The sequence below is a fragment of the Limanda limanda genome, chromosome 13 (genome assembly GCF_963576545.1).
Source record: "Limanda limanda chromosome 13, fLimLim1.1, whole genome shotgun sequence".
Classification (NCBI taxonomy): domain Eukaryota; kingdom Metazoa; phylum Chordata; class Actinopteri; order Pleuronectiformes; family Pleuronectidae; genus Limanda; species Limanda limanda.
In genome coordinates, this window is record NC_083648.1 from 14889335 (window position 1) to 14914835 (window position 25501).

A 25501-nucleotide genomic window follows, 5' to 3' on the forward strand; every position below is an offset into this window, starting at 1 on the left:
TTTTAAGCGTATCTCTCTCTAGGTATTCCAATGGAGACCTCCCAGACAGCAACCACAGCGGCCAAATCAGCCCATCGACCCCTCCGAGCATTGAGGAGGCCCTGAAGATTATCCACGACACAGAAAGGCCTCATGCTAGCCTGGGTGTAGGGGACGGAGACAGTTGCTTCTTTCTCCACAGTGCGGAGCCTTCGAACCCTCCAGGGGCCCAAGGTCAAGGGGAGGACCTGGGGTCAGCTAAGGCTCGACTGAATGACCACGACGCCAACTCCTTGTCCACCGATGAAGTTGACACGGGCATCCATGTGAGGACAGAGGACATCCAGAGCTTGGACGAGGACTCCTCCTCTTTGAGAGACTATTCAGACATAGACCCAGACTGTGAGCCCATGGCCAGGTCGTGCCCGCTCCCCGAGCAGCCAGACAGGACGAAGAGCAGGGAAGGAGGGACCCAGGCAGCCGGTGACACTAATCCTGACAGTGAGATGGGAGACGGAGGAGACCGGAACCACCCCTGCCCCAGCTCTGCACCCATACTCCACAGATCTCACACTCTCAGCCCCACCTCGTCCACTGCCGGCTCTGGAGGAGGCATGGTGAGGATGACGAGTTTCGCAGAGCAAAAATTCAGAAAGCTGGAGGGGAGGAGTAGTGGAGGAACCACGCCAGAGAGCACCGATCTCAACGGACCGTACACACAACTCACGAAAAACATCCCTTCACAGGTTTGTGACTTATACTGTCATTTGTTCTTTAACATGTTTTATCACAGTGTCATTTGAAGTCGACAATGAATCCATATTAATTATCTTTGCACTTTTTCCTAGATCTCTACGCCTCCTTTGCCCATCACATCCCCCTCCCCAGTGACACCTTCCCCCAGAGACCCATCCCACATTATAGCCTCAGAGATGATCCAGCTCAGGATGAAGCTGGAGGAAAAACGCAGAGCCATTGAAGCCCAGAAGAAGAAGGTACAACAGGTGTATGGTTAGAGAGATGGCCAAAGTATATCTCGAAATGCAAATACTCACATCACGTCGTTCTCGTCCCGTTGTCCAGGTGGAGGCAGCTTTTACTCGCCATCGCCAGAGGATGGGCAGAACAGCCTTTCTAAATGTGGTGAGGAGGAAAGGAGTCACCGCCCCCCTCAGCCCCGGCTCAGGCGGAGCAGAAACACCTTCCCCCGAGCTGCTCACGCCCTCAAAGCAAAGCGACCAGGGCAGCATGGATCGGGCAGAGAGATGCAAACCAGACGGAGCAGCTCCGAAATCCCCCTGTGAGGATGGCGGCGGTGGGTGACCCCTGAAAGCAGTTAGTGATTATGAATTAGAGAAAATACTAATCCTCACAGCGAGGAACCTGGAATCAGGACATGTTTGGTGTTTTGGCTAAAAATAGGCTTTATTAGTCAATGACGTTAATTATTATTCAGCTTTTATTTTGTGGGATTGTATCTTTATCTTAAGGCCTCAGAAAACAGTGGATAAATCAATCAATCAGCTAATTGCTTCAGTGCTAAATAAAAAGCGTATAGCAGTAAGGACAACGCATTTCTCAGTGATATAATTTATCAATGCTTTAAAGCGTATGATTCTGATTAAATCACTCTTCAACCCACTGACCTGTGTATCTAATGTGGCGATGCAGGTGCGGCTCAGGGAGAAATCGATCTTGCAGAATACACACGCTCCATCGAGAGGCTGAACACGTCACTGGGTTTCCTGCAGACAGAAATGCAGCGTTTGGCCCAGCAGCAGGAGAAGATCATGACCATGAGAGACCAGCAGCAACAGTCCTGGGTCATCCCTCCTCCTGCTCCATCTCCGCACAGGTATCACTTCATGTTAGATAATATTATAGACCTCATGAACTGACATTTTGTATTAATGAGGTTTTTTCTCCCCACTCAGGCAGCTCCGTGAGTTGCGCAGCAGCAGCGTAACAGGCCGAGGCTCGGTTGGGTCTTTGTCTCCCATCCTGTCTTCTACCAGCTCCCCCCGTGTTCTCAATCGCTCCCCTGCTGGACTCAAGCGGCGGCCAGCCTCTTTCCATGCCAGGACCCCTCGGACTCCACGGCCCAATGATCTAAAAGTCACCCCCTTTAGCCGAATGCTCAACACCCCCACTTCGGTGGACAGCTTACCCAGACTGAGGCGTTTCACTAGCAGCCAAAGCCAGAGCTGCTCTTTTGCCTACATGAGCAACGATGAGGGATCCTGGGAAAAAAATAACCAAGAGGCCAAGGATGACAAAGAAAACAGTGACGTCAAAGAGGAGACGGCGGGAAAGAAGAGTGCTGCCACTCATCAGCCTCCAACTAAACAGACAACCAAAGAGAAGGCAGGTGAGCGACCGGTGGAGAAGAGAGAGGCCGAGCAGGCTCAGTCAAAGAGTGAAGCCAAACAATGGAGGACGTCGGAGGTGTTGCGTCAGCCGACGTCTGAGATCCAAGCGGCCGCCGGCAGCCGTGCCAGAGCAGACCCTCGGGGTAGGGGAGACCCTCGGGGCAGGGCAGACCTGGTGGAGGTGCCTCTGTCTGGGCTGGATCCCCCAGAAGGCCACAGCGGGCAGGCCACCGGAGGGGGGGAAAACGGAGGAGACGCTTACGGTGACGATCAGAAGGTCTGCTGTGGATTCTTCTTCAAGGTCAGCTATAGAATTATACATCTGATATTTATTGTTGTTTTAAGTATTTTTTTCCTGTTGGAAGCTGAATTGGTGACAGATTTAGCCTTAAATGTTGGCACAGTATGAATTTGAGCTATTTTCTGTTGCAGTTATTGATAATTTGCCTTTTAATGGAAATATTGAGACCTCCTCCATGGGTTGTTATCTCTGGAAATAGCGATTAAAAGCTAAATTGCTGCTGGTTTTAACTTATTTCCCTCAGAAGTCTGAACCATCTTACCTGACCAGCTGGCATTAATTTTTCTAGCCTTGTTAGCAGCAGAGCAGCTCTTATTTCTGAACTGATCCCAAATAAAAAATTCACAGCAAATATTTTTGACTTGTTATAGCAGCAAAGCTAAATCAATACTATTAATGATAACTCTGTTGATAGTTATTACAATACCATGCATCACTATTATTAGTTGTTGTACCTCACTTTATCTGCGGATCCAAAATGTCCATGCAATAACATCAATTTCATTTGACTCCATATCTCGCCCCCTACTGGTCATTGAGTTGAGCCCCACCCAACGCAGTTAAACTACAATCATAGCTGATTTGTCAAATGTGCTAACTCCTCATTAATAATACAGTATGTATTCAGCCTTATGGCGCTGTAAAAAGAGGAGGCTCATATTGTGTGAGCCTGGCAACAACAAGTACAGTGCAGCTATGAGCTGATCAATACATGAGGGAATCTAGGCCAGAAGTTGAGCCAGAAAACAGACTCATCGGAAACTATCGGAGCTGTAATTACAGAGCCATGTCAGAGCTTTGCTTACTGAAGATAATATTTTAAAAGTTTTCCCATTAAGATAATTTACAATCAATTAAATCTTGACAAATAGAAATAAATAACAATTTCCTGTTGAAACTGTTCAATTAACTATTAAGAGCAGCATCTTCGCACTTAGATTTAGATTCTAATTCAAGAGGAGAGAATGAAAGAAAAGACATGAGCTGCTTTCAAACATGCATGGAACGGATATTCTGATATTATCTGCAGGGGCTGTATGTGAGAACGCAAATGTCAGAGTGAGTCTGAGTCTATCCTGCCAGCCCCCTCAGACATTTTCTGGAGTTCGGAAGTCTGACATCTTCTATATACACATTATTCATTCATGGGTCATCCACCTATCAAACCCTAGGATGATGTGAAAGGGGAGGAGGACATGGCAGCAAAGAAAGCAGCACTGCTGGAGAAGAGGCTGAGGAGGGAGAAGGAGGCTCAGGAGAAGAAGCAGCAGCAGGAGCTGGACCAGGAGCAGGATAAGGAAGCGGCACGGTGCGTCTGTCTTTCCTCCTGTCTCGTGGCATATAGCATCAATACATACATATGCCGTATCAAGTGCTGCTGTAGCTTGTTTGCTTTATTTTTCATTTAAGTTAAAAAGTGTACGATCTATTCTTTGTCTCTTCCTTCAGACTAAGAGCGGAGGAGGAGCAGCAGAAGAAGGATGACGACAAAGCCAGGAGGGACTACATCAAGCTGGAGTATCTGAGGAGGAAGCAGCTCAAACTGATGGACGATATGGACGACGTCATCAAGCCTCGATCAGGGAGTCTCAAGAAGAAGCCACGTCCTAAGTCCATCCACAGGGACGTCATGGAGCCGCCGAACCCCCCCGTGAGAGGTGAGCAACACACAATCCACACGCACAGATGCACACACTGTCACAGCAGCTGATCCGTGCCGTGACCTTCAGGTTATTGTTGTGTTGCAGGGGTGCGACCTCGAGGCTACTCCGTGTCCAGTGTGTCTTTGGCGTCTCTCAACCTGGCTGACAACGGTAGAGACCAGCCGGATAACAAGAAGAACAATAGGTGAGAAGCACTCTGGGCTGAAATATGCATCAAGTCATGAAGTAGACATTTTAAGCTTGGATAACTGCATCAAAACTTGATTGAACTTGATTGAACACTAACCGTCTTCATCAACCTCCTTGGCTGAGGAGAATGAATAAAAAACAGAAGAGAGGAGGGCCGTTGCTTGTTGTTTATTATGAATTGTAAATTATTGAGGAGGCTCAATGATCCTGCTAAGCTAAGGCAAATTTGAAGTTAGTAAGAGTTTGTATTTGCATCTCAAACAACAAGCTCTGTGTCCTACTTGTTGTTCATAATTTCACTTAAATATCAGTTTCACCTTTTCAAATACGGCATTTATACTTGTCAGTTGTTCTGTGCCCCTCCATTTCAACTTATAACTCCCACCTTTTATTTCCTTTATGTTATCCTGATGTTAAACACTTGTTTATGTTACCCTGATGTTTTCTTGTTGAGGCTGTTGTTGTTATTAAGGTTTACACTCTGCGTCTTGATTCTCTTTTATCCCTCTTTCCTTTTCCTTTCCTTCAATTCTGCATGGATTCCCTCAGAGGCAATAAAATAGCTTCTGCACATGTCCCGTTCTTTCTAAGCTCTCCCAAAGAAAGAAAGGGAAGGTTAGTAACGCACTGAGAAGACGTGCTTCTTCCACAGATGAAATGCATTAACTGCTGTGGATGTGGCTCATCGTAGGTTTAGCCTGCATTTCAGCAGACTCTCATAAAAGTAGACGGACGGACAGTAAAATCATTTCTCATATCCCGTCGCTGTAGTTCCTGCGTGGCTGAAGTGTTCCGCCTCAGCTCTTCTCTTCTGCTCTTCATCCTCTTCATCTTTCGCAGCATTGCTCTCAGACTGTTCCTCGCCCTTTTCTCTCTCTGTGCCGGCTGCTCTGCGCTTTGCCACTGTGTTTGCTGTTTCCTCCACTTGTACTCGAGCTCATCTCTCGCTGAAGCTGTGAAGGAGGCGCCGAGGAATTTGCTTTGCTTGGCTGAACATGCCTTTTTTCTGTCCCACACCGCGCTGCAGCTTTGTCAGAGCGTGTATGCAAGCCTGTTGTGCAAGACAACAGGCTGGGTTTGGGGAACTGTGTCACAATGTCTGACCTTGTTTTGCCGCATCTCTCTCTCTCTCTCTTTCTGTGTGTCATATCTGTGTGTCTGTGTCTGCATGTGTGTTTGTGGAAAATGTTGTCGTATGCTCTCATAACCTGTACTTGCTCATGTGTGTCCATCTTTTGTGTGTTTGTCGCTATGTTTGTGTGATTTGTTGTATGTGATCATCACCAGGCCGGACTCTGCAGAAGGTTTTTCTTCTTGTCCTTCGGCCGGTAGTCGCAATGGAGAGAAAGATTGGGAGAATGAATCCACCACCTCCTCCACTCCCTCCAACGCTGAGTACACAGGTATAGGACCTTCCAGTTAACGTCCATTTACATAGTGACTGTGCATTACGTGGCATTTTGTTGTCTCAAAAACTCATGCATGCACTTTCTTACCTTACTTCAGGACCCAAACTCTACAAGGAGCCAAGTGCCAAGTCCAACAAACACATCATCCAGAACGCCCTGGCTCACTGTTGCCTGGCTGGCAAAGTCAACGAGGGGCCGAAAAACAAGATACTTGATGTATGTTTAGTATTTGTGTGTGTGTGTGAGAGAGAGAGTTTGTTCGTTAGGTTTTTCTTCTGCCAAGTAGGTTTTGATTTTCATTAGAATGTGTTGGTTTGTTAGTTAGCTGGATTATGTAAAAAATACTTGACGGATTACCATGAAACTTAATGGATGCAAAACGGGTCAGGCAAGAAACTGTTACATTTTGGTGCAGATCTGGATTTGGGAGCAGATCCTGGATTTTTATTTCACTTTGTTTAACATTGAGTTTTTCTATATTCAAAATATTCATGGATTTAAAAAAAAAAAAAACACGTCAAGGGGACTGCTATTAGTCAGAGTGTGCAGTTTGGTGTAGATCCAAATACAAATCTGCATCTTGTGAATTTAAATGTCCAATTCTAGGAATCTTTTATAATATCCTGCCATTCTTTTTTTGCAGGAAATGGAGAAATCGGAAGCCAATAACTTCCTGGTGTTGTTCCGTGACGCCGGCTGCCAGTTCCGGTCTGTGTACGCCTACTGCCCAGAGACCGCAGAGATCACCCGACTGGCAGGCATCGGGCCCAGGAGCATCACGATCAAGATGATCGAGGGCCTGTACAAGTACAACTCGGACAGGAAGCAGTTCAGCTTGATCCCAGCCAAAACCATGTCTGCCAGTGTGGACGCCATCACCATAGCCAGCCATCTTTGGCACACCAAGAAGCAGAGCACGCCCAAAAAGCTGCACACCAAGTAGCAGCAGATGGTCTAGCAACATTTGGACATGGTCCTCTGAAAAGAACATGGAAGTATTTGTGGACTTTACTGTTTCGTTAAAGGGACACGTGTTATAAATCACAACTGGAACGTCGAGCACAAGTGGGCTTCTCAGACAATGCAGAGCTGACAGTCAGGACTCTGTGTACTTGTGAGCATGTGTATCAATGTTCTTGTGTGCCAAAAAAAAAGACAGGCGGACCATTGCCTTACCTAGTTGAACCACTGAAGCACTGAATGTCACGCCTCCTCAAGAGGTCGTTTGGTTTCTATAAGTTGAACATGTGTGGCCTTATGCTTACTTTGTGTCATTTGGATGCACTGTGTGTGTTGGTGTCTTTTTGTCAGCGCCTGTTGAACAAGTCTGTTGTTGTGTGCAGGAGAGGCTGTTGTGTACACACAGATCTGGGATCAGATTATGACCCCATCTGTGGACATTTAAAGGGCGGCCTGTCGGATCTGTGATCAGGTAGACGCAGCATTTTTATGATGAGAGTTTTGCTGCTATAAAAGCATGTGTTGGGTTTTTTTATACTTGTGACTGAAAAACGTATGAACAGTTCCAATTTGTGTATGTGTGTGTAAAGTGAAGTGCCATGAAGAGCGAGGAAAATACCTCAGTCTGCGTTCGCAATTACTTTCCAAAAGGGTCAAGTGATGAGATTATTGAGCGGAAGCAGAACCACCAGGTAATTCTGCGATAGTCTCTTAATTTATTATCGAAGATATTTAAAAAAAAAAAAAGAAAGGGTGTTTCCGATTTTCCTTAGAGAAACATAAAATACTCTACATATATAAGTTGAATTAGTTTGTATATAATGGCAGTTCCACTCAAAAGTCAGCTTGTAGTAGCTTTTGAGTAGCTTTTTTTATAATTTATACGTGTGTCGGTATGTCGTCGTTTGGGGCCTTTTGTTGTTTACGCAAATGCAAAAACAAGTGCGATCACTCGACGGTATCACTCACGAGACTATCACCAGTATTAGAATAGACGGAAACCCCTCACTGTCCCTTCATGGACGTGTGCAATGACCTAAGAGTAATTCAAATAGCCACCGCTGACCGTGCTGGAGTCACAATTAAGTACTACACACTCAAAATGTCACTTTAATGTGGATATTGTCTTCACCATTAGATCTCCCTTCAGAGTATAGTCCACATTTGTAAATAAATTAATTCACCTATGATAGCACTTCTCTGTCCACCTTCATCAAGTCTGATCAGAGATTAGGACTGTCATGCTTGTTACTCCACTTTTACGTTACTGTTACATCTGTTATCATGTGTTCAGTCTTCAGTGTGTGTGTTAACACTGTACAGATATATTTTGGCATAAAGAAGTATTTTTTGTAACGCCATTTACCTGTTGGAGGTTGTGAACCTATGAAGCAGCAGTGGAAGGACGTGTGTTGAGAGGGTGTGGCTGAGTGAGCGAGGTTTATAAAGTCTTCATGAGGCTTTATCGTGGTGTTGTATGAAATCCAGTGTTATACTGAGAAAATCATTCTATTTCCTTTTCAAACTCGGAATTTATTTTCTCTTTCATTTAACTAAATACGCTCAACTTTTCATGGATTTTTGTTGTTTTTCTATTCCTTTGAGCTTTATTAAAATGTCAGCTATCAGCACTACTCATGGTGTCTCAATTCATGTTCCTGTCTTCACTGATTCAATTGTACTGTACTATGATTCCATTTTTATTACTGCTGATTAATATGACATCACTCTTCTGTTCTTATCTTTTACATACATAACTTTGACATATTATTAAGATGTTGGTGCTTTGAACCTGCTGGAGTCTAGTCAGTTGTGTTTATACAGCCCAATATCACAAATTGGATATAAAAGACTTAACAATCTGTACAGCATACAACATCCTTGATAGTCACTTGATTCACAGCGTTGAACGTTGACAAAATTTAAGGAAAGTGAGGAAGAGGATCCCTTCGAAAATGTCTTTCTCCAGAATGGACAGATGTGCGGCAGATGTCGTGAGCACAGAATAAACAACACAATCAGAATGACCCTAAAATGCAGAATCAGCCTTTGATTACATTGATGGAAATTCATTAAAGCCACTTGCAGTTAATCCAATCTGCAAAATCCAACAACATGCAGTTATTGTTGTTATTGATTAGTTTCTCACTTTTCAGAAATTCTGCAGATTATTACTGCTCATATGATACTTTTATAAATAAGCACATCCTGAATTCTGCCCTTTACAAGCTGCCTCAAATTGCTGTAATGGGACTGATTTTACTGGAAATACTACTCTGAAATCTGTCTAGAATGTATTAAACGTTTTCATATTCTGTATGGTCTTCCGCCCAATGTCAGATTGTCTCCAGTTCGCCCTCAAGCCCCTAAAGGAAAAGCAAAGCAGATAATGGATGGTTGACTGATTGAATTTGACATTTTATACTCTGAGCAGTGATGTGCAGGGCTAAAGAGGGAGCCACACTGCAGACGGGGACAGGGTTAGAGAACAACAGAGGAGCAACACAGGGCGTGTCCCTATAAAGACGTTACACTGCAGGTGCAGAGAGAGAGACAGAGAGAGCTTGCACAAATTTATTCCATCTTTTCAGTCAGATTTGTGTAGTTTAGGCCACATGATGCATACATGAACCATGGACGGCTTATCACACAGGTAAGGAGGTGAAGTTGATGTAATTTAGCCCCCTTTTCATACTGGAGCACATGTTTGTAATTTTTTTTCTGCGTGTGCACGTGTATGTGGTCATTTTGCATCTAGTATTGTGCATTGTGCTCTTTGGGGCCCCTGACCCAGTGCCCAGTTGACCTGTTGTGCAATCAATGTAATAACAACAATAACTAGTTGATGGAAACAATATGTCATTTATTTGATCACTGAATATAAACTACAAGGTTTTGCATGAATTTTCAGAATTATATTAAATTAAATGTGTACCACACTGTGATTATTTTAAGGCGTCAGAAGCCAAGGTTGGAAACTACTGGGTTATTATCTAACAATAAGTTTTTAAAGCATGTTAAATCATCCAGTATCTAAAATCCCAAAATATATAAAAGTAACTTTTAAGTAAGGCTGTCAAATATATGTAGAAAATAAGAAAATACAATGGTTTTCCCTGAAATGTGAATCAAAAAAAGCATAAAATTACACAGACACACACACACAATAATGTGTCCATCTTATTCCTGTGCTTAGTTTCTCATGGGAATGAGTGGGGATTCAATCCCCACTCTTCCCCATCTACATGCCGAAGTGTCCTTGGCAAGATTCTGAACCTCTACATTTGGCAGAACTTCAACCACCTATTAATTGCACAATATCTTAAACTAGGTAAATTTAAGAAAAAAAATTGAAAAAATTAAATTAAATTGAAAAAATAAATTAAATTAAATTATGAATCCTGCGCAGTCCACTTCTGCGCAGGATGTGCGCAGCTTGCTTCTGCGCAGGATGTGCGCAATGGGCTTCTGCGCAGGATGTGCGCAGAAGTTTCTGCACATTTCTGCACAACTTCTGCGCAGTTTTTTTTTTTAAATGTAATTTTATTTAATTTTTTTTTAATATATTTTATTTGAAATGGTTATGTTTTTTGTTTATAAATTTAAATATTATTAGATATTGTGCTATGAATAGGTTGTTGAAGTCCTGCCAACACGACAGCCTGCCAAACTTACCCATGAGTTCGGACCATAGACTGTGGTTCGGACGCAGCTCCTGTGCCTCTCGGCATTTTTCACCCTTGGCAACCGCCTATGTCGCCTGTACCAGGAGCCGGCCCTGTATGTGATGGATGGAGGGAGGCAGTGCTCCTGCAGGCTGCAGACACACAGCAGCAGGGGCTGGGCTGGGCTGGAGGAGGAGGAGGAGGAGGAGCGGGGCTGAGTCAGTGAGACGCGGAGGAGGACGGAGGAGGAGACGGTCGCAGGCAGCAGCAGCAGCACGGAGGGACCCCATCGTGACAGCACGGAAAACCGCCCCGGGACCCCGTCTTCATCCCATGTGTGTGTAGCCCCAGGTGAGCACTGGTCAGGGGACGCTCGGTGGTGGTGTTGTTGTTGAGGGGCGGGCGAGGTGTCAGCCCGCACCCCGCCCGCCCTGCTCGGCTAACTAGCGGATGATGGCTCTCCAGTCCCCGGCCTGGCTAGCTCCCTCCCTCCCGCTCCCTCCCGACTCAAATTAGGCAGCTTGCTCCGGGCTCCGTCGCTAACTAGCCGTGTGTCTGTCTCCTCTGTAATCCGCTCGCGTACCGCAGCAGCTATGTAAAGCTAACAAGTAGCCTAAGCTTCTTACAGTGCTGGACTTGTGGCTCGGTGCCAGTGTGATTAGCTAACCATCCCTCATGCTAGCCGAGCAGCGCTGCGGTGCCCGGGTCGCTCGGCTCCGGGCTCCAGATAAAAACCTCTGTATTGTTGTTGAGCCTCTCCATTCATACACATGCACACTGTCATGGCAGACACACAACCGGACTGGTGTCTCCTCTGCCAACCCGACGCGAGCTGCTGTTTCCTGTTCTACAACCTGTGATGCCTCAGTGTCTATGATCTTTGTTGTTAAAGTTGAATGGGATCAAAGGCTAACACACACACACACTGCCCCAGCTCTTATTGGGATGTGATCGTGTGACCAGCAGGTGAAGCTGGACTCTCTCTCTCTCTCTCTCTCTCCTCCTCAGGCTCAGAACATCTGCCCCACATTACAGATGTGTTGAAGCTGGTGTGGCCTGAGGGGATCGTGCAAAACAACAGGGTGTGTTGGGAGAGAACAGGCTGAACTGCTCACCTGGGTGTATCTGGAACATTGAGAAGCTGAGATTCATCTGAGATTGCATCTGGATTTTCTTTGGATCTGTGGCTTGGGGGGGTAGAGTGTGCCGTACACTAACCCAGAAGGTCTGTGGTTCAGTTCCTCCAGTCTGCACGCCTAAGTGTCCTTGGGCAAGACACTGAGCCCCAAATTGTCCCTGACGGTTGCACAGTCAGAGGCCTTCTTCACTTGCAAAGTTTGCCTACAGGACTCGGCAATATGGCTGAAATGATCACAATATCAACATTATTTTCTGGTATTAAATATATCTCAATCCATCCATCTTCAGCTTGTCCTTTGAGGAGTCCCAGGGAGCTGGAGTCAGTCCCATTGGACATAAGGCAAGATGGTTCACCCTGGAGGGGTTGCCAGTAGAGCACAGGACCAACTTACAGGAACAAACAACATTCACACTCACAGCTAATTTAGAGTTTCCACTTTACATATAAACATCTAAACTTGATTTTGAATTGTATGAGAATCCAACTAATATTCAAACTGTTGTGGCACTGCTATGTGTTATAACTATGACCTCTTCCTATTCAGGTTTATCAAATTAGATAAAAAAGTCAAACATGATATTTTCCCGATATGATTGAGAAGAAAGTCAGTAACAGTGATATCGAATGATTGTTCCTTCACATTGTCCCTTTCCGGACTCATCCAAACTGAATCTGTTCTGATGCCGATTCTGTATTTTTTGTTATTGCTGTTTCTCTGCCGGCAGCCCGTCGTCACCATGACAGCGGAGGAAACCATCAACGTGAAGGAGGTGGAGATCATCAAGGTGATCCTGGACTTTCTCAACGCCAGGAAACTGCACATCAGCATGCTGGCCCTGGAGAAGGAGAGCGGCGTCATCAACGGGCTCTACTCGGACGACATGCTCTTCCTCAGGTAGTCGCGCTCTCCGTGCAGTCTGACCGTGGTCGTGTCAGGTTGCGTTTCCAAATAAAGCTTCGCACTATGGCAGGGGAACAACCGGGCCACAGTTCGAGTCGCAAGTTTAGTGTTTCCGTACTGGAGATAGTGTAACACAGCACCCGTGCATTAGGTGTGAGTGCTGCCTTGAAAGTCAGCCAGCAGTGTGTCAGTCAGTTAAACTCAGAATCGGTATTAAATACAATTTTCTATTTCACCTTCAAGTGTGAAGTGTCTGTTGATGTTAGCGGTGTTCGGATTCTATTTTTCTCTTCCCGATACCCGGACTTTCCGATTCGATTTAAGTGCATTCAAACATAACGGATTTTAAGAGCTGTACGCTACTAACCTTTTGTGAAAGTAATGATTGCTCTCAGATCCATACATAGATTTGCATACTCACTGATGCCTGACGTGACCTTTTCTGCAGGATCAGAGGCATTTTCTAATGCTGGCATCGGTATTATAAAAACACCCATAGTTAAGAGGCTGTTTCATCATGTCCTTGCACACATTTCTTAAAAATATGAGACAGCCATTAGTGAGTCAGATATGTTTCAATGTGTTTCAATCAAAACATGATTTGAATTTTCACATATGAGGACACTGTTCCACTTGAGAGGCGGTGGACTAGTGGCAGAAACTTTGACTATGGGCAGAAAAGGTCTCAGGTTCGTCTCTGGTTGGACTCCACGGAGAAACAACAAAAAGAAGTACCTGGATTGATCTGTCCAAAAATCCAAGAGGATTCTCCCTACCCTGTCTAGTGCCCCTGAGCAAGGCACCTTACTCCCCCAACATCTGCTCCCCGGGCGCCGTACATGGCTGTCCACTGCTCTGTGTGTCCTGCACCAGATGGGTTAAAAGCAGAGGTTAAATTTCCCCTTGCATGAGTGTGCCTGTGCATGTCTGTGAGATAAATAAATGTATCTTAATCTTGTGCATTAAAATATGACTTGTTTTGGTTTCAGGCAACTGGTGCTTGATGGGCAGTGGGATGAGGTCTTGCAGTTCATTCAGCCTTTGGAGTGCATGGACAAGTTTGACAGAAAAAGGTGCGTTCACTGCCTGAATCACTTTCAGTAGGTTGAAATACTTTATTGTGAGATTTAGCAGCTGTTACAGAAACTGTTTGTTGTATATATTTCTAAGGTTTCGCTACATCATCCTGAAGCAGAAGTTTCTGGAGGCTCTGTGTGTGAATAATGCCATGTCAGCAGAGGATGAACCGCAGCATGTAAGTCCAAACACTACACTCTAGTCTCCTCAGTCTTGAATCTACACCCTGTTAAATAGTCTGTTTAACGGCACTGCTGTGTCTTCCCACTGAATGTCAATGGTTGTCATGGCAGTAAACCAGAAGGCTCAGTCTCAAAGAGAACACAAGCAAGCTGCGTTTTTAATTACAGCCGCAAGTTCTCATAACACATTTTACAATCTTTCTGCTAGTAAAGGAAAGAGAGGGCAGGTTGTGGGTCTTTGTTTGGTACTCGACTGTGACCACTGGCTAAATCTGTTAATATACGGCTACAATTACTGTCTGTGTTTCTGAGAATAAGCCGGTTTGCAGAACATCTGTTCTTCCGTGATTCTTCCAGTTATAAACTCCTCATACTGATATTTAGGGACGGCTCTAAAGCTTACCAAATTCTTTGTAAATCTTTATACATAATAATTTGCCTGACACATCAATAAATGTGACAGACACATATACACACAAATGCTGAGACACTGTCTTCTCTTGTCATATTGTGAAATGAGGCCACCCCTGGGCCTGTTGTCACATGGCGCAGCTCTGCTTGCTGCTTGTGTCACTGCCTGAGCTATCGTGTCCTATTAACTGGATTAGATCAGACTTCTCATGGCATCTGTGGACATTGTGTGTCAGTGTGCGTTCTCATTGTGTGACTTCAGGTGTGTATCCTGTGGTGTGATATGTCATTGATTGTGTGTTGGCTGTGAATTTTTCAGGATGGTTGACTAGGGATGGGGGAAAAAATCAGTTCAGTTACAAATCGACGATTTTAAATCGATATGCTGCCTCACAAATATTTTTTTTTTTTTTTTTTTTTTTTAAACATATTTATTGGTTTATACGGGGGGATATATGGAGGGGGGGCAACATCACCCCAGAGCACGTTGACCAGCTCTTGTAATTGCACAAGAATCTAAACATACCCAAGCACTAGCTATGTATCACCTACATGCAAACAACAATAGCCTACTTTCAAAGTTTATATTTAAAGTAAACTTTTATTCATTCTATTTAATTTACCTTTTATTTATTGTTTAAAAGTAGCCTAAGTGGCATACATTTCTTAATCTGTCAGTTTGTGTGCAGTTGACAGGGGCTATACAATAATAGGGCACATTTTTATTTATTTTCTCGATTGGCTGCCCGGCAGTCATTAAGTTAATGTTAATATTTGAAATAAAACTTGTAAAGCTCTAAGTGAATTTGACTGTGTTGTATTTGAAGGTATGATTCAACATTTTTCCATGGTGCAGTATTTAAAAAAAAAAAAAATAACCAAAAGAAATCCCAGGAAATCGTAATATTGAATCGCAATACTTACAGAATCGCAATACCCACAGAATCGCAATACATATCGTATCGCCACCTAAGTATCGTGATAGTATCGTATCGGGAGGTCCCTGCCTATTCCCGTCCCTATGGTTGAGGGTAAAAATGCAAAATAACAGCGAAACCTCCTCCTGTGCTTGTTAGCACTGAAGATGGTTTGGGTTTTTTCAGTCCCTGCTGACGGCTCTTTCTAAATTACCATGTTTTTCTATCTCGGGGGGGAACTTCTAGTCTGAAACGTATTTCATGTTTTTCAGTTGGAGTTCACCATGCAGGAAGCAGTCAAGTGTCTCCATGTCGTGGAGGAGTTCTGTCCGTCTAAAGACGACTACAGCAAACTGTGTCTGCTCCTCACGCTGCCTCGTCTCACCAACCACGCTGAGTTCAAGGCAAGCATTTAAATACATTAGACTTTACTTGAAATAATATAAGGTGTGCTTTGATACTTGAGTTTTTGCACTGTTGTCGTGTGCTGTGACCCATGCAAGTCAAAATAATTTCAATGCCATAACTAACAATCTTTGGTTATAGGGCTGCTTCTGGTATCGTTATTGCCTTTTGTTTTGACACCTGATTTCTCTTCTTGGGTCCCACAGGATTGGAACCCCAGCACGGCCAGGGTGCATTGTTTTGAGGAGGCCTGCACCATGGTGGCAGAGTTCATCCCAGCGGACAGGAAGCTGAGTGAGGCTGGATTCAAAGCCAGCAGGGATCGACTCTTCCAGCTGCTTCTCAAGGGCGTCCTCTACGAGTGCTGTGTGGAGTTCTGCCAGGTTCGAACGAACAAATCTAAACATACTGTGGATAGGATTCATTTTAAAGTGCATCTTAGCCTTAAATCAGTGTGTTATGCCTTTGTGGTTAAGTTGCAGTTATTGTTTGTGTGCAGAGCAAGGCGACGGGTGAAGCGATCACAGAGAGCGAGGTCCTGCTCGGCGTTGACATGCTGTGCGGTAACGGCTGTGACGACCTGGACCTGTCCATGCTCTCCTGGATGCAGAACCTCTCCCACAGCGTCTTCTCCTGCGCCTTCGAACAGAAGCAACTCAACATCCACGTGGACCGCTTGGCCAAGCCTGCAAAGACCGGCTACGCCGACCTCCTCACGCCGCTCATCAGCAAACTGTCTCCATACGCCTCCTCCCCGCTCCGCCGCCCCCAGTCCGCAGACACCTACATGTCACGTTCCCTGAACCCGGCGTTGGACGGCTTGTCCTACGGGCTGTCTGGCCAGGAGAAGAGAGCCAGCGGTGGGGAGGTAGTCCCGGGGAAAGGGGTCTCTCCTATGTCCCACTCGTTTGCCAACTTCCACTATCCTGGAGCAGGAGGGCAGAGCCTCAGCAGGAGTCTCATGATGGAGAGCTCCGACTGTCACAGCATTTTTGAGGAATCCCCTGAAACGTAAGAGCTCAGATTTGGAGTTGAACCTGTTCAAATCTTCGTCCCCAGGCAAGTTCTCAGGAAGCTTAAACACTTTGGTCTGATAGATACCCTGTTGATTTTCTCAGATCGAGAACAGACACGCCTGTGGATAAGATGATGAGTTCAGGCGGCGCACAGAACCTGCGTCCTGACTCGGCTCCGGGCGAGGACGCGCCACCTGCCGACTCAGCTGAAAGGAGCGAGGTAAATATTGTCGACCTTTGCTTTTCAACTTGTCACACCTGTTGCATGTCACGCTGTGCTTCCCTTGATGGGTGTTGCCTACAGTGAAAGTCTAAATATAGAGCGTTTCTTATTATTGTTTTGAGTAGGATGCATCTGAGTCATCCGACACATCTGTATCACAGCTCAGTTGCTTTAAAAGCTGACTACACATGTGCTGGCTCGGGGCGTCACAGCCCTATGATGATCCCTGGATGAGAAATTCAAATTTTGTGAGAAGTTGCTCCTGTGTTTACACCAGTTCAACATGTTCCACCACTTCACCAGTAACTAAAACCCTTCCGCATATGATAAATATGGACGTAAAGTACACACATGTGATACGTCTATTTTTAGATTCAGTGTGATTTATACTTTCCAGGGATCGCCCAGTGCGACTCACTGGTATTACTGGACATAAACTAGCCCTGGTGGATTTGATCCCAGGTCAGTAGGTCACTGGGAGCTTAACAACGCAGATGAGTCATAACGTTCCTTGTGTTGCCTGTACATACAGTTTAACACAGTGTGTGTGCGTCTGTCTCCCGCTTTCTATTCTGAGCTCCTTGTGCATCTCACTGTGAAGTTTCAGGGCTTTGATCTGCCCGTTACCACTGAGACACATAAAGAGGCCACAAACTTTTTGGAGGCCTCTGTGATTTCACTGGCACACCCCTACCCTCTGTCTTGTGGTTTTCCTCTGCACTCAATCCCCCTTTTCCCCCAACTCTGGCCCACTGCCACCAGTCTCCCTCCCCCTTCCTAGACATGGATCCGTTCCCATCCGATTGTCAGCACAGGAAGCAGAGGACAGAGAGGGGATGTGGCCCGTCCTCAGCTCTCTCTGTCTCACCCTCCTTCCTCTTTGAGAACCTGAACTGACTGAAACAGGCACAATGCTGATGTTTATAGAGTTAGGAGGAGTTGGCAAAGGACTTAACTATTGGCTGTGTGTGTGTATTTTACTTATTGTATGTGTAATTTGTGTAACCATTCATGAAGTTAAAACTCTGCATGTGTACAAGGTGATTCCCCCCCCCTGAGATTAAATTCATGAATGACCAGTAAGACGGTGCAGGTGCAAAATTAGAAAACAAGGTTGTCCATTTGTTCTATTCATGAGTCATCATTAGGGTTGCAAAATTCCGGGAATATTCAAAGTTGGAAACTTTCCATGGGAATTAACGGGAATATACAGGAATTAACGGGAATAAACTGGAAATGTTGTGGGTAATTTATACTAACTGTATTTACCTTGTCATATACAGACATAAATATAAACATTTTGTGTTGTCATAGGCTGATTTGAGCCCTGAGGAAACTTTGGGCACTTGACTATATGCGTCTGCATCTTTGTCAACATTGGTCTTTGCACAGTATTTGCAAATGTACACAGCCTTTCCTTCTACATTGGATGGGGTGAAATGTCTCCACACATGAGATATTTTACAATTGATGGATAAATCAATGGAAATAGGCTAGATGAACAGATGAACAATCCTCAATAAGCATGCTAATATATTTTCCCCAGTAATATCATCGAAACTTACCTGACTAGTCCTGCACACTACAGTAGGCCTCAATAGCCCTGCTGTAGAGTGAAGGATGCTGGGAATTATCTGTGCATGTGATGGAAGAATGCACAGTGGAGGGTTGAAACTCAACGTGCAGCGTGTGCTGCATTCCATACATCTTTAAAATAGAGTTTTGAATGATGTTTTTATTGCTCAGCGTTTAATTTGCATGTTTTTTTTTTTCAAAATTCCCGAGCTTAACTTTCCGCCCCTTTGCAACCCTAGTCATCATCAAGGGTTTTTGTGTTTATTCCTCAGCTGCGTGAGTCCACAGAGAAGTACGAGGAGTATTATCGCCAGCGTCTTCGAGTGCAGCAGCATCTGGAGCAGAAGCAGCAGCAGAGGCAGCTGTACCAGCAGATGCTGCTGGAGGGCGGCGTCCAGCAGGAGCCGCCGCCCAGCGACATGCAGCACAGCCTCACAGAGAAGTTCCTCAACAGGTACACACCACCATGTTCTGTGAAGGTCCCCAATAGAGCGGAGTGCTAAACAGTGTGCACTCCGCTCCAGTAAATATATCTGTCAAGTCATACAGCAAACTTCCTGTCAGATCAGCTCTGGTGCAGATTGAAATCAACCTGCTACTTGATGTATAGCTTTAATATCATCACACAATAGAGGCACAGCTGCACAACAAGAACAAGTACACATGTTAAGTCTGTGATAATTATGGGTCCCATGTGGTTTTTCCCTTCCTCACACACACACCTTCCCCCCAAAAACCCGCCTACAGTCCACACTTCACCATCTGTGGTGATGAGCTACATTACATCATCTCCTGTGTATTAATACTACACACAGGATTCATCCCAAAACAATGTCTAAACATCTGCCATCACAATTTAGTTTTCTTTCAAACCACAGAATAACAGCACGACTAAAATCATGTGGAGAATTAGCAGCATATATATTTTTTTGCGTCTCTCATCAGGACAAAGGCCTTTTGATTTGTCCCCCGGGAGTAACTCCCAGTCCTCCCTCACCCCTACCTCTCCTCCTCTGTGTACCCTCTGCATTATTCACCAGGGGCTGCTGTGCATAATGACATCATTACTTCTAGTTTTCTTTTGTCCTGTGCTTTATGTAGTTCTAATTAGATTTAATTTGCCTGTTCAAATCGGTCAGTGTAGTAACAGTCTGTACCAAGATGAAAAAATGTGCACATTTCTGCAAAATGTAAAAAAAAAGGTTATTGTTATTTGGATATAAGTCTTATTTTTGTCTAAAAAGAAAAATGATCTTGTCAAGAATGTTTTGCATGAGAAAAGTTTACTAAAGAAAATATTCCAGTTTACATTGAGCATATTTAACCAGTAACAAGATATAACACTGGTTTGCAAATTACACCAGCAGAGGAGCAAGATTTAGTTTCAGAATCACATAATTTCAGAATCTTATAAAATTACACTAATAAAATGACAGTTTGAGTTTTTTCATCTCTTTCTACCTCCACCAAGGAGCTTATGCTTTCACACCTAGCAAAATTATGCAAAAACAACAAAGTTATTAATAGTCAAGAGCTGCATGACTGTCATAACTATTCAATGTATTAATGCAAAACCCCAAACTCAATCCAGTTTTTTCGTCTCATTAAGGATGTTTTTGCTTGATACCGGACAATTTGATTACATTTTAGAATATTTTACTTATTTATAGTTGGGTGTTCTTTGCAGTGTGAAGTAACTCCTGAAGGGAAGCCCTCTGGAAAAAAAAGGAAGAAGGGAAAGAGAGAACATGTTTATAGAGACAGAGATCATGAATGTTCATGTGCATATATTTGTATGAACCTCTCAGGTCCATCCAGAAGTTGGAGGAGCTGAACGTGGGGATGGAGGATTTAGGGGAGGAGGTGAAGACTTTGGCTCAGCAGTGTAACGGCAACGGGAACACGTCAGCTTCTGAGGACAATAACAATCCCCCATCCGTGACCCCGGAACAGAGCCTCATCCAGGGGGGAGGGGTGCAGAGCAGCACCCCACAGCGCCCAGTGGGGGGGCGCCCAGTACCCCCTCCAGACGAGTCCCCTGTCGTTTCTCAGAGGTAAGTGTTCTTTGATTGCTTGCACAGACTTTATGTCAGATCAGGAGCTGTTGAAATAGACTATAACATGTTTTCTGTTTGTCGGCAGTGAGCAGAAACAGGCTGGAGATCAACAAGGAGAGACTCCAGACTCCATGACCCGGAGTAAAGAGGTAAGGATGCAAAGAAAAGCATCTTAACATAACACAAGCATCTTAACATAACAGTTTACATGTTCAACCAATTCTGTACGACCCGCTGAAAATAAGTTATACCATAGCGAGCTGTGCTCTGCGGCATATTGAACCTGAAATGTCCATAAGCTTTATTATTTAGTATTGGTATTCAGTTCAGTCATTCACTGTATTTCACATATATATTTTTAGTTCCTGTATTTGCAAGTTATTAAGCTTCCTCTGAAAATCTCTGATTCCAGTTTAGTAGTTTATTGTAGCTACAGGGCTTGAAGCAGAGCACAGAAAAATCAATGACATTATTCACATACATACATACATACATACATACATACATACATACATACATACATACATACATACATACATACATACATACATACATACATACATACATACATACATACATACATACATACATACATACATACATACATACATACACACACACACACACACACACACACACACACACACACACACACACACACACACACACACACACACACACACACACACACACACACACACACACACACACACAGATACTTTTCAACAAAACCAATCAAACCGAACCAAAGATTTAAATAAATGATTAAAAAAACAAAATAAATCAAATCAATAAATAGTTTTTTTATGTAGGCATTCAAATCTTTGAAGAAGGTTGAATGTGAGACAAAGATGTTAGTTGCTATAGTGTGAAGTGTGTTAACTCTGATGTAAATTAAGTTAACGTATTGCACTAGGTACAAAAGAATAATCGATTGCACTTTGCCCTAGGCCCCCCCCCTGTACCTTTGACCTGAGGGGAGGAGGATGAGTGTGTTATGAGGGGGAGGGTCTTCTCTCTCTAAACTGATCTAATGTCTCTTATGACTTGACAATGAAAGATATCATAAAGATATGAGGCAGGGACAAAGTAAATGTCGATCACTCCTCGATTTGTTCTACATAGCGTGAGTCGATGCAGTGTAATTCTAACTTGACTAATTAGATTATAACGGTTTGATCTGAATGGCGGTAATGTCGTGTCGGCATCAGCAGAGAACAGGACGAGAAGCTCAGAGAAGATTATGCTGCTAATTACATGAAATCTGTGTGTTGATGTGTTTTTCATGTGTGGGTTTTCGTTTGCAGGGTGACAAGTCCAAAAATCTGTTTGTTCCCGTGCACACGTTGGAAGACACTCAGGCTATTCGTGCCGTTGCCTTTCATCCGTCTGGATCACTGTATGCTGCTGGATCCAACTCCAAGACTCTACGTGTGTGTGCTTATCCAGAGACACTGGACCCAAGGTATGGAAACAATCAGCATTCACTCCCAGGTCAAATCATTCTGCTGTAGACAGGTTTTTATCGGCTCTGAACTTCCTCAGATCTTCTTCTTTTTTAGTTTGGCAGTCTAGACGCTGATGCTCATTGAACGTTCAGACGTTAGCGCCTAAATTGCCTTGAATGTTTGTGTACCTATAGTTTTTTACATCTTAGGAACAACAGTGATTTGTTTTTTTAGTTTTTTGGCAACAGTAGCAGGACAGTGGTTCGAACACGTTGGTTACTCGATAGCAAATACATACATATACCTGCTAACAGTGGTCTGACAGAATATGATGATACAGTGTGTCCTGCAGCTGTAGAACCATGACCACATTTGGCAATCGAGTGCTTCCTACTTCTTATGGTGTTATACAATATTTATGTCTTCCCCTACTCTCTTCCTGTCCACAGCAGTTCAAGTCCAATAAAGCAACCAGTCACCCGCTTCAAGAGGAACAAACACCACAAAGGCTCCATCTACTGTGTGGCCTGGAGCCGCTGTGGGCAGCTGCTGGCGACAGGTTCCAACGACAAATATGTCAAAGTTCTACCGTTCAGCGCGGAGACATGCAACGCCACAGGTGAGCGAACCTCACATGAGTACAGCATCACAGTCCATTGCTGCTGTCAGTGTTGTCATTTGTGTTGGTGTCTCTCTCTGTGTCCCAGGCCCGGACCTGGAGTTCAGCATGCACGACGGCACCATCAGAGACCTGGCCTTCATGGAGGGTCCTGAGAGCGGAGGGGCCATCCTGATCAGCGCCGGAGCAGGAGACTGTAACATCTACACGACCGACTGTCAGCGGGGACAGGGACTTCACGCCCTCAGTGGACACACGGGTATGATGTTCATTCCTCCAAGTGTCCTCCTGAACTCGAAACACAAAGAGTCAAAGGCTGCAGCCAGAATAATAAGTTTTAGCTTCAAAACACTGATCTCAAACCAGACAGGAGTTTTTAAGCTGTATTCATCCATACTAATGCACCTGAAAATGAATATCACATTCACCTTCCATTCACGTACTCTGAGCCTGTGGAGACAAGTAAACAGGAATCAGTTTCTACTCTACAATTGGTTGTTTAGTTGATGAAAATGCTACAAACAAGAAACAGTAATGATGAAAAGTAAGAGCAGGGATTTCTATTCTTCAACCTAGCTCCTGAATTTTCAAACGGAAGCCAAAGATTGAGTGTCACGTGTCACTGCTGTGTTGCTGTCCAGGTCACATTCTGTCTCTGTACACGTGGGGGGGCTGGATGATTGCCTCGGGCTCCCAAGACAAGACGGTGCGTTTCTGGGACCTCAGGGTGCCCAGCTGTGTCCGAGTAGTGGGAACTGCTTTCCATGGCTCAGGTATGACTCATGTCCTTCGTGTCAGTACTCTTCACCTCCCATGTATCTCTACCCTAACCCCCCTTTTTTTTCTTCCACACTTCACAGGCAGTCCTGTTGCCTCGGTGGCAGTAGATCCGACAGCCCGTCTCCTAGCAACAGGACAGGAAGACAGCGCCTGCATGCTGTATGACATCAGAGGAGGACGCATCGTGCAGGTGTACCGGCCGCACACCAGTGATGTCCGATCGGTTAGGTTTTCCCCCGGAGCACACTACCTGCTCACTGGTTCCTACGACACAAAAGTTATGGTCAGCAACCTCCAAGGTATGTTTACCATCCCATAGACAACCAGACCTCAGCTGGGAGATGAGTTTAGTGCAGTTCTCTCACAGTTGTGTTTGAAACTCTGGTTACTGTAACTACTAAGGAGGGTTATGGATTTTTGGATCAAGTCCTCTATTATGTTATTTGCTTATTTTATACTGCAAAATCAATAAATACCACAATGTATCAATTTCTGGGAATGTTTTAAGTGTGTTAAGACACACTTAATAGATAAAATAATAAGAAATTAAATTATCGATCCATTATTGTAATATATTTAAATACAGTAGCTGTTTGAATTGAACCAGTAGGACTCCACCCACCTACAATGTCTGAAGAAAAAACTAGGAGGTGGTTTGTCTTGAGCATTTGTGTCATATCTGTTGTGTAATTCTGCAACTGCCTGACTGAGCTGTGTTTCTTGTGTTTCTTGTGTTTCAAGGTGACCTGACCAAACCGCTGCCTCAGACCGTGGTGGGAGAGCACGGTGACAAGGTGATCCAGTGCCGGTGGCACCCAGAAGACCTGTCCTTCCTCTCATCCTCTGCCGACCGCACCGTCACACTCTGGACACACAACCCTTAACACACACAGATACACACATATGAGCAGTTCCTGTAATCTGAAATGCACACATTCCCCCAATACCACACTGCTCCTCCTGCACTATCAACATGGTCCCATCCTTTCAACACTCACTCACAATTAAATCCTGTAAACACTCAGACACGCAAGCAGAAACACACACACACAGTTAAATGAGACTTTCCCTCCTGTCTGTAGAAAACCAAATGGATACAAACCTGATACATCAGAAGCACATGTTGCATGTTCTATTTTGTCTTTACACATCACACGTTTTATTTATCCCAAGGATTGAGGGTTAAAACTGCAGGGTCACTCTTTATTCACCCCTCCCACATCCTTACTCCGTACGCACACCCGTCACTTGCTGCACGTCCTTTTTACTGAGGAGTTGTTGAGGTTCAGGACAGAGTGCTTTGTTCATGATGGTGCCTTCCTTCGGTTCTCAGTATCCATAACAAAAACTGTTTAAAATAACAGTTTGGGTCATTTTTCAAGATCAAATTTTTTGTCATCGAGAGAAATGCTACATTCCTTGTTTTGCAAATCATTTCATGATAGGTGGTGTCATGCTGCTATATTGTCCGGGGAAAAAGAGTTGAATTTATGATGTAAATTTACAGTGCATCAGTCGTGAGCTTTTCTTATAAGGAGGCTGAATGTGTGGACGTCAAACGGTGAATTAGCTTGTGTGTCCCTTTTTCATTTTAAACCTGTGTTTTTGCGCTGAAGGTGTTTGACAGTGTTTCGCTTGCAATGGGAAGATCGCTGTGTCGGCATTAAAAGGGAAATGCAAAGTGTAATTTTTGGTTGAGCTACCTAGCATTCAGTTTAGGATCTATCCATTGTTTTAAAAGCTTTGGTTTGCCTACTGCAGGATGATGTTACAACAGTAGGTGGCAGTGTTTGACCGTACCAAGGATCTAACCATAGGCACAATGTAATCTTAATGGAAGCACGGGTGTTTGGATATTTATTCCGAACCAGTATTTTGGGGAATAGCATTGTATTATTTTCTTGTATTTTACATTCGCACTTTTAACAAGGATTTATTTTATCTACAAAGATTCATATTTAAGTTTTTATGTTAATGTATAGTATACAATATATTGTTTTAACAAATGAAGCTAACGAACATAGATGTATTTATTTCAGTTGTGTTTATGTATGTACAGTTATTAGTATGTTTTGGAAATGCTAGTGGCTCTTGTATTAAGCCTTTCTTATTCTTGTTTTTAAAAGTGACTTAAATTAATTCATGCTAACTCGAGTCTGACTGCTGGTACGTTCAATAAAGTGTCTTTTACACAAGCTGTTGAGTGTGTTGTT

General features: G+C 44.1%; 2 protein-coding genes across 2 annotated transcripts in view; both read left to right on the forward strand.

Moving 5' to 3' along the window:
* camsap2b (calmodulin regulated spectrin-associated protein family, member 2b) overlaps window positions 1-8470 on the forward strand; it is a 31231-nt gene extending 22761 nt beyond the window's left edge. Inside the window, exons 11-21 of the mRNA XM_061084324.1 lie at window positions 23-725; window positions 828-974; window positions 1063-1294; window positions 1651-1834; window positions 1914-2649; window positions 3822-3958; window positions 4099-4307; window positions 4398-4497; window positions 5790-5905; window positions 6009-6127; window positions 6555-8470. Of these exons, the coding sequence (XP_060940307.1) occupies window positions 23-725; window positions 828-974; window positions 1063-1294; window positions 1651-1834; window positions 1914-2649; window positions 3822-3958; window positions 4099-4307; window positions 4398-4497; window positions 5790-5905; window positions 6009-6127; window positions 6555-6854 (2983 nt within the window). The 3' untranslated portion in view covers window positions 6855-8470. The remainder of the gene's footprint in view (window positions 1-22; window positions 726-827; window positions 975-1062; window positions 1295-1650; window positions 1835-1913; window positions 2650-3821; window positions 3959-4098; window positions 4308-4397; window positions 4498-5789; window positions 5906-6008; window positions 6128-6554) is intronic.
* Window positions 8471-12408: 3938 nt separating this feature from the next.
* wdr47a (WD repeat domain 47a) lies at window positions 12409-25454 on the forward strand. The gene is made up of 16 exons (XM_061084620.1): window positions 12409-12572; window positions 13568-13651; window positions 13749-13833; window positions 15438-15569; window positions 15777-15953; window positions 16070-16581; window positions 16689-16806; window positions 18657-18838; window positions 20193-20438; window positions 20527-20590; window positions 21749-21906; window positions 22339-22508; window positions 22597-22767; window positions 23150-23281; window positions 23369-23587; window positions 24030-25454. The coding sequence occupies exons 1-16, from the start codon at window positions 12415-12417 to the stop codon at window positions 24170-24172; spliced, it is 2751 nt and encodes a 916-aa protein (XP_060940603.1). The 5' UTR covers window positions 12409-12414; the 3' UTR covers window positions 24173-25454.
* Window positions 25455-25501: the final 47 nt, after the last annotated feature.

What these genes read in the sequence shown, in the direction of transcription:
- wdr47a (XM_061084620.1), top strand. Translation starts at nt 12,415, where the DNA reads ATGACAGCGGAGGAAACCATCAACGTGAAGGAGGTGGAGATCATCAAG. An exon ending in CAGAGGATGAACCGCAGCAT is followed by an intron (nt 13,834 to 15,437) that starts GTAAGTCCAAAC and finishes CATGTTTTTCAG; the next exon opens with TTGGAGTTCACCATGCAGGA. An exon ending in GCTGTGTGGAGTTCTGCCAG is followed by an intron (nt 15,954 to 16,069) that starts GTTCGAACGAAC and finishes GTTTGTGTGCAG; the next exon opens with AGCAAGGCGACGGGTGAAGC.